Source organism: Procambarus clarkii, chromosome 26, assembly GCF_040958095.1.
Source record: "Procambarus clarkii isolate CNS0578487 chromosome 26, FALCON_Pclarkii_2.0, whole genome shotgun sequence".
Taxonomy (NCBI): domain Eukaryota; kingdom Metazoa; phylum Arthropoda; class Malacostraca; order Decapoda; family Cambaridae; genus Procambarus; species Procambarus clarkii.
The window spans coordinates 26,187,761-26,200,260 of record NC_091175.1 but is presented as its reverse complement, the minus strand read 5'-3'; the positions used below and the strand labels follow the sequence as shown (position 1 = coordinate 26,200,260).

The following is a 12,500-nucleotide window of genomic DNA, read 5'->3' as shown; positions in this document are numbered from 1 at the left end:
CGAACAGCAAAGGAAAGCCCTCGAACAACAAGAACGAGCTGCTGCCATACGAAGGGAAGAACAAGAACGTGAGATTGCCTTACTCCAGGAGCGGGAACGAGTACAGCTTGAAACACTCCAGGAGCGGGAACGCGTACGGCTTGAAACCAAACAACGCGAGTTGGAGATGCAACGCGAACATGACAAGCAACAAGCGACTCTGGCTCTAGAGTGTCGTCAACGCGAAATCGCCTTGGAAACTTCACACTTCACGCAACGCCAGCAAGCTACTGCCAATCTTCCCGTCAGTTTTAATATATCACAGGCAAGTAAGTTAATGCCATCCTTTGTAGAAGCAGAAGTTGATGTGTTTTTTACCACCTTTGAAACCCTTGCTAATCAACTCAGTTGGCCTGTCGACCAATGGGCCACACTTCTCAGAGTCCATCTTACAGGTAGAGCTGCAGTCACACTCAGTACTTTGGCGTCTGAGAATGACTACCAGACTCTGAAACAAGCAGTGTTGGACGCCTACCTCCTCTCTACTGAAAGTTATAGAAGGAAATTCCGTGACCACCTGAAGGCAAGTACCACTACCTTCCTTGAGTTTGCTAACACAAAACGGAGATATTTCATGAAATGGCTGGAAGCAGCACATGTCTCTACTTTTACAGAACTCGTCAACCTGATGCTAGTTGAAGAATTCTTGAGACGTGTGCCGCCTCCTGTCCGTCTCTACTTAGCAGATAAAGAAGAAACCGACTACCTGAAGTGTGCTAAGTCGGCTGACACTTACAGCCTCATCCACCGGCTGACACCCGAACCATCCTCCAGTAAGAAGTCGTGGTACAGTTACGAGAAAGTGAGCACCGATCAAGCTGGCTCGCAATTGTACTGCAAGTATTGTAGACTCTATGGACATACCATAGACAAGTGTGGTAAGTCTCAATACAAGGGAACCACTGACCCACAGAAACCCAAACCAACTCCTCCTAAGTCCGGTAAGCCTGTGATGAATGTTGGTGTTAATGTTAATGATCTTTCTCTTTTCAGTAACCACCTGTATACTGGAACTGTCTCTGCCAACGGTTCAAATCCGGAGGGACGTTTCAAATTGAAGATCTTGAGGGACACAGCGGCTCTTCAATCGATCATCTTGAAGTCGGCTGTGCCCAACATCGTCTACACCGGAGAAACTGTCTTCATCACTGACCTCACTGCTACCACTCCATACCCTCTCGCCAGAGTCCACCTGGATTGTCCCTACGTGAACGGAGAAGTCCAAGTCGCCGTCAGGGAAAAGCCTTTTCCCATGCCTGGAGTGCAACTTCTCCTAGGCAACGACTTGGCAGAAGACCTGCAACCGACCAACCTGATCGTCATGGACAAACCCCAGGTGTGTAACTCTGTGCCAAGTAACCCTATTCTAGCGTATGTTCCAGCAGAGGTTCAAGAGAGTGATGAAGTTTCTCCTCCGGTTCTCGTGACCATCCGTGCACCAGCCGCACGTCCACAGCCAGCTGACTCTACTGCTACCGCTGTCCCTCAAGACCCTCAGAAACTACCCCCGAATCTGACCAAGTTGGAGTTCCGTAAGTTGCAGAGGGAAGAGCTTACTTTAACACCATTGTTTTTCCAGGCTGAGACTCAACCCGACAGTATTCCTGGGTTCTTCCTAGAGAACGACTTGCTCTACCGCAAATATAGACCCAGTAAACTGAAGGAGGAGGACGATTGGGCCAACATCGAACAACTTGTGATTCCTACCAGCCTGCAGCCCACTATTCTACACCTGGCCCACGGAGCACTCTCCCACTACGGCTTCAATAAGACTTACCATGGAATTCGTCAAGACTACTACTGGCCAGGTATGGTAAATAGCGTCAAACAGTACGTAAAACAGTGTCATACATGTCAGATGGCAGGCAAACCGAACATCTCCATTCCCAGAGCGCCACTGATTCCCATACAGGTGCCTGCGGAACCTTTCCACAGACTCATAATAGACTGTGTTGGTCCTTTACCTCGGACCAGTTCAGGTAACGCCTATATCTTAACCATCCTGTGTCCTACCACCAGATTTCCCATAGCAGTTCCAGTGAAGAACATCACGGCTGCTACGGTTGTAAAACATCTATTGAAGATCTTCACTCAATACGGATTTCCCAGGGAGATTCAGAGCGACTGTGGTACCAACTTCACCAGTGATCTCTTCAAAAGGACACTGGAGGAGTTCAACATCAAACAGGTATTGTCCAGCCCCTATCATCCTGCTTCACAGGGTTCTCTTGAACGTAGTCATCAGACAATCAAAGCATTCTTGAAAAAGTTTTGTAGTGAAACCTCTAAGGATTAGGATAAGCAAATCGACCTTATAATGTGTATTTACAGAAGTCTCCCCAATGAGTCCCTAGGAGTATCTCCTTATGAGATGCTCTACGGCCGTAAGTGCCGTACTCCCCTTAAGGCTTTCAAAGACTCTCTCAGAGATGCCACCTTCAGTGAGCATCAGAATGTGCCCCAGTTTCTTCAAAACCTTCAACACATTCTAGAGAGAGTCCACCGCTTTGCCCATGATAATCTATTGAAAGCCCAGGAGAGGATGAAGACTCATTACAACCAGACCAGCAAAGTACGAAAATTTAAGCCAGGAGACTTCATTCTAGCATACTTCCCTATCCCAGGTTCACCTTTACAAAACAGGTTTTCAGGACCCTACCGCGTCCAAGAGTGCAGAAATAACAACAACTACGTCATAGAGACTCCAGATAGGCGGCGGAAGACCCAGCTGTGCCACGTCAACCTCCTGAAGTAATATAATGGTACTCCTCCCACTGTCCTGACTAACTGTTCTACCTTCACAGAACCCTACATCCACAGTGAGACCGTCCCAGCTTCTCCTCCCGAAAGCACTGACAAGGAGTCAGCGCTTTCTAATTCCGAAATCCTTAATGATCTTCCCAAATACTTTCAGGATAATAATCGTGCTCCTTTGCCCTATTCTAATTCCACTCTCACCTCGTCAGATAAGCCCTTCATCCTCCATGTCGACGCCAGTGGTACCGACGTTGGGGATGTCGTGATGCAGCAACGAGGCGAGGAGAATACACCTGTCAGCAACTACTGCTACAAGGAACTACGGAACAATTGGCAAGGAGCTACACTTCATCATCCTGAAGCTTCAGCACTTCACTCCACACGTGAAAAGTGCTCGGTCTACCATCAACACGGACCACACCACCCTACACCTCCTGCAGCACGCTCACTTCACATCTCAACGTCTTCTAATATGGGCTTGCTAACTGCAGAAATTCCACCTGGAGACACGCTATACCAAGATTCCGACAACATCTTAGCCAATGATCTCTCCAGAGTTTATGAAGTGGAAGCGACTCCATCTAATACTCCACCACATAACAACGTACTTCTTCCAGAACCGCAGGCTTCGGGGGAGAGTTGTGACGATAATCTCCTTCAAGAGATTGAGCCTGCTCTTCCCTCCAAAAATACGTCGATACATCTATATAAAACTACTATGGAAGAAATGTCCAACAACGACAACAACACCAGCAAGGTTTGCCAGAGCGCAAAACGTATGCAGCCAGGAACACCTGCTCAGCCTCAAACCGCCAAACTACCTGTCTTGTTGCCGGCTCCTCGCTGATTGGCCGCCGGTCTAGCTGCAACTGCACTCACCCACCATACTACTTGATGTCTGGGGCCGCCACGACCTCAGTCCTCAGAATATTCAGTGCTTTCATACGGTTAACACTTCTTCCTGGTAGACTGAGCTTTGGCTTTACGTGTACTAAGAGAGGTGATAGCTTAAAGCCAATATTCCTGCACCTCTCATTTTATTGTATATTGCACAGCTTGTTATTGCTCACTTGTCTTAACGTAACTTTTCATTTTTTCATTTAAATTATTCTTATTATTTTGATTGATTGATTTTATTATACGAATTTGTATGTCCATTTTATTCATGTTTTGTTTATTTAACGTAATTAAAATTCCATTGTTAAAATTTACTTGTGTTTTGTGTGTCTTCTCCTTACCTTACCACAGACGAAGTTCCAGATTTTCTATTTTTTTTATTCTATGTGACGAGGCCATACCCCTAGCTTTGAACAGCCGAACACCAACGCGTTACCGTCACAATATATATATATATATATATATATATATATATATATATATATATATATATATATATATATATATATATATATATATATATATATATATATATTATTAAATATGACCGAAAAAGTAAGATTAATAATTCTAACACGAATTTTCTCAATCTTTCGTACATTACGCTTCACTGTTTTAGGTAAATCAAAAATCACTTCTCCAAAATTCATTTTTATTTCTAGTCTGACGCGACACGGGCGCGTTTCGTAAAACTTATTACATTTTCAAAGACTTCACAAATACACAACTGATTAGAACTTACGTATCTCCGATTTTATATCTACATTTGAGTGAGGTGGGAGGGGTGATGTGGCATTAACACAAGACAGAACAAGAGGGGATATTAATAGGGTATTAAAAGTATCAACACAAGACAGAACAGAAACAATGGGTATTGAATAGAAGTGTTTGTAGAAAGCCTATTGGTCCATATTTCTTGACGCTTCTATATTGGAGCGGAGTCTTGAGGTGGGTAGAATATAGTTGTGCAATAATTGGCTGTTGATTGCTGGTGTTGACTTCTTGATGTGTAGTGCCTCGCAAACGTCAAGCCGCCTGCTATCGCTGTATCTATCGATAGATACAGCGATAGCAGGCGGCTTGACGTTTGCGAGGCACTACACATCAAGAAGTTAGAATATAGTTAGAGTAACTAGTTATATAGTTATATAGAATATAGTTAATATAGTTAGTTAGAATATAGTTAGAAGTTAGAATATAGTTGTGCAATAATTGGCTGTTGATTGCTGGTGTTGACTTCTTGATGTGTAGTGCCTCGCAAACGTCAAGCCGCCTGCTATCGCTGTATCTATCGATAGATACAGCGATAGCAGGCGGCTTGACGTTTGCGAGGCACTACACATCAAGAAGTCAACACCAGCAATCAACAGCCAATTATTGCACAACTATATTCTACCCACCTCAAGACTCCGCTCCAATATAGAAGCATCAAGAAATATGGACCAATAGGCTTTCTACAAACACTTCTATTCAATACCCATTGTTTCTGTTCTGTCTTGTGTTGATACTTTTAATACCCTATTAATATCCCCTCTTGTTCTGTCTTGTGTTAATGCCACATCACCCCTCCCACCTCACTCAAATGTAGATATAAAATCGGAGATACGTAAGTTCTAATCAGTTGTGTATTTGTGAAGTCTTTGAAAATGTAATAAGTTTTACGAAACGCGCCCGTGTCGCGTCAGACTAGAAATAAAAATGAATTTTGGAGAAGTGATTTTTGATTTACCTCCAACAGTGAAGCGTAATGTACGAAAGATTGAGAAAATTCGTGTTAGAATTATTAATCTTACTTTTTCGGTCATATTTAATAATATATGTCTACAGGAAAGACTGCTACCAAAATATACTAATATATATATATATATATATATATATATATATATATATATATATATATATATATATATATATATATATATATATATATATATATATATATGTGTGTGTCGTACCTAGTAGCCAGAACGCACTTCTCAGCCTACTATGCAAGGCCCGATTTGCCTAATAAGCCAAGTTTTCATGAATTAATTGTTTTTCGACTACCTAACCTACCTAACTTAACCTAACCTAACTTTTTCGGCTACCTAACCTAACCTATAAAGATAGGTTAGGTTAGGTTAGGTAGGGTTGGTTAGGTTCGGTCATATATCTACGTTAATTTTAACTTCAATAAAAAAATTGACCTCATACATAATCAAATGGGTAGCTTTATCATTTCATAAGAAAAAAATTAGAGAAAATATATTAATTCAGGAAAACTTGGCTTATTAGACAAATCGGGCCTTGCATAGTAGGCCAAGAACTGCGTTCTAGCGACTAGGTACAACATATATAAATACACATCCATGTAGACCAGACCACACACTAGAAGGTGAAGGGACGACGACGTTTCGGTCCGTCCTAGACCACTCTCAAGTCGTTTGTGAGAATGGTCCAGGACGGACCGAAACGTCGTCGTCCCTTCACCTTCTAGTGTGTGGTCTGGTCAACATACTTCAGCCCCGTTATTGTGACTCATCGCCTGCATACATCCATGTACACAAATACATATAAATAATCTTTTTATATATCCCAAGTGATTCAAGAAGAGGCTCACAACAGTCACTATATAAGGCACTTTACATGATGTTTCTCTGACTCATTTGCGTTTCCAGTTTCCTTCTATGACCCTCGTTTTGCTGTTCATTGCTTTGAACAACGCTGCTTTTGCTACTTTGTCTGCTTAGAATCATATATGTCGTTTTCACGTCCCCCCTATCTCTTCTTTCCATCAGGTGTGGTAAAATCCAGTTTTGTCAATCTTTCCTCATAGCTCAATCTCCTCATCTCCAGAACGAGTTTCGTTGCATAAATTTGGACCTTTTATAGTTTCACCTTGTCATTTTTCAGGTTAGGGTTCCATGCTGGGGCTGCATATTTAAGAGTGGGTCTGACCTTCGCTGTATATAGGGCCCAGGAAGCTCCTTTGTCCAAGTTTCTGAAGGATCCACGGATGGTGGCCAGCACGCCACATGCAGCTGTTGTTATGCTGTTAATGTGGGCTTCTGGCGTCACACTGGGGGTTGTGTCCACTCCCAGGTCTGTCTCCCTTTCTCATTGAAGAATTTGTTTTCCCTTCATCCTATACTGATGCCATCCCGTGTGTAGGTTCGAACCCTCATCAAGGCCCTAGTGAATTTGTTTACTAAGACGGTTATTAAGACTACTCATCAGCTTGGTCGATAGAGCTGTGGCCTCACGCACATGGTCCATGGTTCGAGTGTCACAGAGCCCAGGTGAATGGAATGATCATTAACAGTCATCTTCCTCCTGGTATAACTGTAGAACAGGTTGGGCTGGAACTTATAGCCTTGTATACAATGTCATTTCCGTATTTCTCTGGCTCTCTTTCACTTTCTTGGTACGAATTCATTACCTCTTGTACGTGTTGTGATTTCCTTCTGTTGTGTGTTCTCTATATTTGTTCCATGCTCTTTGCTTCCATGCTCTTTGCTTCCATGCTCTTTGCTTCCATGCTCTTTGCTTCCATGCTCTTTGCTTCCATGCTCTTTGCTTCCATGCTCTTAGCTTCCATGCTCTTTGCTTCCATGCTCTTTGCTTCCATGCTCTTTGCTTCCATGCTCTTTGCTTCCATGCTCTTTGCTTCCATGCTCTTTGCTTCCATGCTCTTTGCTTCCATGCTCTTTGCTTCCATGCTCTTTGCTTCCATGCTCTTTGCTTCCATGCTCTTTGCTTCCATGCTCTTAGCTTCCATGCTCTTTGCTTCCATGCTCTTTGCTTCCATGCTCTTTGCTTCCATGCTCTTTGCTTCCATGCTCTTTGCTTCCATGCTCTTTGCTTCCATGCTCTTTGCTTCCATGCTCTTTGCTTCCATGCTCTTAGCTTCCATGCTCTTTGCTTCCATGCTCTTTGCTTCCATGCTCTTTGCTTCCATGCTCTTTGCTTCCATGCTCTTTGCTTCCATGCTCTTTGCTTCCATGCTCTTTGCTTCCATGCTCTTTGCTTCCATGCTCTTTGCTTCCATGCTCTTAGCTTCCATGCTCTTTGCTTCCATGCTCTTTGCTTCCATGCTCTTTGCTTCCATGCTCTTTGCTTCCATGCTCTTTGCTTCCATGCTCTTTGCTTCCATGCTCTTTGCTTCCATGCTCTTTGCTTCCATGCTCTTAGCTTCCATGCTCTTTGCTTCCATGCTCTTTGCTTCCATGCTCTTTGCTTCCATGCTCTTTGCTTCCATGCTCTTTGCTTCCATGCTCTTTGCTTCCATGCTCTTTGCTTCCATGCTCTTTGCTTCCAGACACTGCCTGTTGAAACATAGGGGCAACGCACGTCTTGCTTCCCTTATCCCTGAGTGGTGGTATAAATCTTTCTTCAGCTTCTTTGAGTCTGTTATTTAGTCCATCAAGTCCAGTGTTGATTCTCCTCTGAGCTCTCTTGTCCATTCCATCCACCCCATGAATTATCTGACCTGTTATTCTCCTCTCCTTTGTGCTAGCCTTACATTCTCCCCTAAGTTACAGATTTTTAATGTCTTCATTTTCACTATACATATTTAATGATTAAAACACAGTGGGCTGCTAATAGCATTTCATGGTCAATGTGTTCAGTGTTCAGCTCACTCTGGTAGGTGACCAGGTCCAGCATGGCTGGCTGGTCACCTCTCCTTGTCCTGGTTGTCTTCTTAACATGTTGCATTAGAAGGTTTCTGATGCTGTGTACTCACCTAATTGTGCTTGCGGGGGTTGAGCTTTGGCTCTTTGGTCCCGCCTCTCAACTGTCAATCAACTGGTGTACAGATTCCTGAGCCTACTGGGCTCTATCATATCTACATTTGAAACTGTGTATGGAGTCAGCCTCCACCACATCACTTCCTAGTGCATTCCATTTATTAACTACTCTGACACTGAAAAAATTCTTTCTAACGTCTCTGTGGCTCATCTGGGTACTAAGTTTCCACCTGCGTCCCCTTGTTCGTGTCCCACCCGTGCTGAAGAGTTTGTCTTTGTCCACCCTGTCAATTCCCCTGAGAATTTTGTAGGTGGTTATCATGTCTCCCCTTACTCTTCTGTTTTCCAGGGATGTGAGGTTCAGCTCCTTTAGCCTTTCCTCGTAGCTCAATCCTCTCAGTTCCGGGACGAGCCTGGTGGCATACCGCTGAATCTTTAACTTTGTCTTGTGTTTAACTAGGTATGGACTCCAGGGTGGAGCTGCATACTCCAGGATTGGTCTTACATAAGTGGTATACAGGGTTCTGAAAGATTCCTTACACAAGCTTCTGAAGGCAGTTCTTATGTTGGCCAGTCTAGCATATGCCGCTGATGATATTCTTTTGATGTGGGCCTCTGGGGACAGGTTCGGTGTGATATCAACCCCCAGATCCTTCTCTCTATTTGATTCTTGCAGGATTTCCCCTCCCAGATGATACCTTGTGTTCAGCCTCCTGCTCCCTTCGCCTAATATCATCACCTTACACTTTCCAGAGTTGAACTTCAGCAGCCATTTTCTAGACCATTCCTCCAGTTTATCCAGGTCATCCTGTAGTCTCTGTCTATCTTCATCCGTCTTGATTCTTCTCATAATTTTTGCATCATCAGCAAACATCGAGAGGAATGAGTCTATACCCTCTGGAAGATCGTTCACATATATTTGAAACATGATGGGTCCAAGTACTGAGCCCTGTGGGACTCCGCTGGTGACATCTCGCCACTCTGATGTCTTCCCCCTCACCGTTACTCGTTGTTTCCTGTTGCTTAAGTACTCCCTTATCCACTGGAGCACCTTCCCGCTTACTCCTGCCTGTTGCTCCAACTTTTTTAACAGCCTTTTATGGGGTACTGTGTCAAAGGCTTTTTGGCAATCCAGGAAAATGCAGTCGGCCCACCCTTCTCTTTCCTGCCTAATTTTCGTTGCCTGGTCATAAAATTCTATTAAACCTGTGAGGCACGATTTACCATCTCTGAACCCATGTTGGTGGTGCGTTACAAAGTTATTTCCCTCCAGATGCTCTACGAGCCTTTTCCTCACGATCTTCTCCATCACCTTGCATGGTATACAAGTTAAGGAAACTGGCCTGTAATTCAGTGCCTCTTGCCTGTCACCCTTTTTGTATATTGGGATCACGTTAGCTGTCTTCCAACTTTCTGGTAAGTCTCCTGTTTCCAGTGACCTGTTATACACCATAGAGAGTGGCACACTGTGTGCTTCTGCACCTTCCTTTAGTATCCATGGTGAGATTCTATCAGGCCCAACAGCCTTTGTCACATCTAGCTCCAGCAGACACCTTTTGACCTCATCACTGGTGAGGTCAAATTCCTCCAAGGTTGCTTGGTTTGCCGCCTCCTCATTTAGTGCAGGGGCTTCTCCTTGTTCTATTGTGAAGACCTCCTGGAATCTCTTGTTGAGTTCTTCACGCCCTCCTTGTCATTCTCTGTGTATCTGTTCTCCGCTTTTCGCAGCTTCATCACTTGTTCCTTCACTGCTGTTTTCCTCCTGATGTGGCTGTGGAGCAGCTTTGGTTGGGTCTTGGCTTTACTCGCTATGTCATTTTCAAACTGACTGTCTGCTTCCCTCCTCACTCTGAGGTACTCATTTCTGGCCCTCTGGTATCTCTCCCTGCTCTCTGGTGTTCTGTTATTTCTGTAGTTTCTCCATGTTCTTTTACTCAGTTGTTTCGCTATCTTACATTCCTGGTTGAACCATGGGTTTTTCTGTTGTTTTTCTTTTTTCTCCTTTTGGACGGGGATAAACCTGTCTGCAGCTTCCTGGCACTTTTGGGTGACAATATCCATCATGACCTGCACATTCTTGTCTCTAAGTTCTGTTTCCCATGGTATTCCCCTGAGGAAGTTCCTCATCTCGTCATATTTTCCTCTTCGGTAATTCAGTCTTTTCCCCTCCACTCCCATCCTTGGATAGGTTACCCCTACCTCCACCAAGTACTCAAAGGTAAGTACACTGTGGTCACTCATTCCTATGGGGGCTTCAACTTTGACTTCCCTTATTTCTGACTCATTCAGGGTGAGTATTAAGTCGAGTCTAGCTGGTTCATCATTGCCTCTCATTCTTGTGGGTTCCTTGACATGCTGGCTCAGAAAATTCCTTGTTGCCACTTCCAAGAGTTTAGCTCTCCACGTATCTGCACCACCATGTGGGTCCCCATTCTCCCAGTCTATCTTTCCATGGTTGAAATCACCCATGATTAAGAGTCTTGAGCCATTCCTGCAGGCAACTGAAGCTGCTCTCTCTATTATATTAATGGTTGCCATGTTGTGTGTGTGTGTGTGTGTGTGTGTGTGTGTGTGTGTGTGTGTGTGTGTGTGTGTGTGTGTGTGTGTGTGTGTGTGTGTGTGTGTGTGTGTGTGTACTCACCTAATTGTACTCACCTAATTGTGCTTGCGGGGGTTGAGCTCTGGCTCTTTGGTCCCGCCTCTCAACCGTCAATCAACTGTTGTACAGATTCCTGAGCCTACTGGGCTCTATCATATCTACATTTGAAACTGTGTATGGAGTCAGCCTCCACCACATCACTTCCTAATGCATTCCATTTACTAACTACTCTGACACTGAAAAAGTTCTTTCTAACGTCTCTGTGGCTCATTTGGGTACTCAGCTTCCACCTGTGTCCCCTTGTTCGCGTCCCACCAGTGTTGAATAGTTCATCCTTATTTACCCGATCGATTCCCCTGAGGATTTTGTAGGTTGTGATCATGTCCCCCCTTACTCTTCTGTCTTCCAGTGTCGTAAGGTGCATTTCCCGCAGCCTTTCCTCATAACTCATGCCTCTTAGTTCTGGGACTAGTCTAGTAGCATACCTTTGGACTTTTTCCAGCTTCGTCTTGTGCTTGACAAGGTACGAACTCCATGCTGGGGCCGCATACTCCAGGATTGGTCTTACATATGTGGTGTACAAGATTCTGAATGATTCCTTACACAGGTTCCTGAACGCCGTTCTGATGTTAGCCAGCCTCGCATATGCCGCAGACGTTATTCTCTTTATGTGGGCTTCAGGAGACAGGTTTGGTGTGATATCAACTCCTAGATCTTTCTCTCTGTCTGTTTCATTAAGTACTTCATCTCCTATTCTGTATCCTGTGCCTGGCCTCCTGTTTCCACTGCCTAGTTTCATTACTTTGCATTTACTCGAGTTGAACTTCAACAGCCATTTGTTGGACCATTCACTCAGTCTATCCAGGTCATCTTGTAGCCTCCTACTATCATCCTCTGTTTCAATCCTCCTTATAATTTTTGCATCGTCGGCAAACATTGAGAGGAACGAATCTATACCCTCTGGGAGATCATTTACATATACCAGAAACAGTATAGGTCCAAGGACTCACCCCTGCGGGACTCCACTTGTGACGTCTCGCCAATCTGAGACCTCACCCCTCACACAGACTCGTTGTCTCCTGTTGCTTAGGTACTCCTCTATCCACCGGAGTACCTTCCCTCTCACTCCAGCCTGCATCTCCAACTTTCGCACTAGCCTCTTGTGTGGCACTGTATCAAAGGCTTTCTGACAATCCAAAAATATGCAGTCTGCCCACCCTTCTCTTTCTTGCCTTATTTTTGTTGCCTGGTCGTAGAATTCAAGTAACCCTGTGAGGCAGGACCTGCCATCCCTGAACCCATGTTGATGCAGTGTTACAAAGTTCCTTCGCTCCAGATGCTCCACTAGTTTTTTTCGCACAATCTTCTCCATCAGCTTGCATGGTATGCAGGTTAGGGACACTGGCCTGTAGTTCAGTGCCTCCTGTCTATCCCCTTTCTTGTATATCGGGACTACGTTAGCTGCTTTCCAAATATCTGGC

At 44.4% G+C, this 12,500-nt stretch overlaps 1 protein-coding gene across 1 annotated transcript; it reads right to left on the bottom strand.

Moving 5' to 3' along the window:
- Positions 1–7,150: 7,150 nt before the first annotated feature.
- On the bottom strand, positions 7,151–7,975 carry LOC138368858 (neurofilament medium polypeptide-like). The gene has a single exon (XM_069331569.1). It carries the CDS (start codon positions 7,973–7,975, stop codon positions 7,151–7,153), a length of 825 nt encoding a protein of 274 aa, XP_069187670.1.
- Between the last annotated feature and the right edge of the window lie 4,525 nt (positions 7,976–12,500).

Coding starts and splice junctions, on each gene's coding strand:
- LOC138368858 (XM_069331569.1), bottom strand. CDS start 7,975: ATGGAAGCAAAGAGCATGGAAGCAAAGAGCATGGAAGCAAAGAGCATG.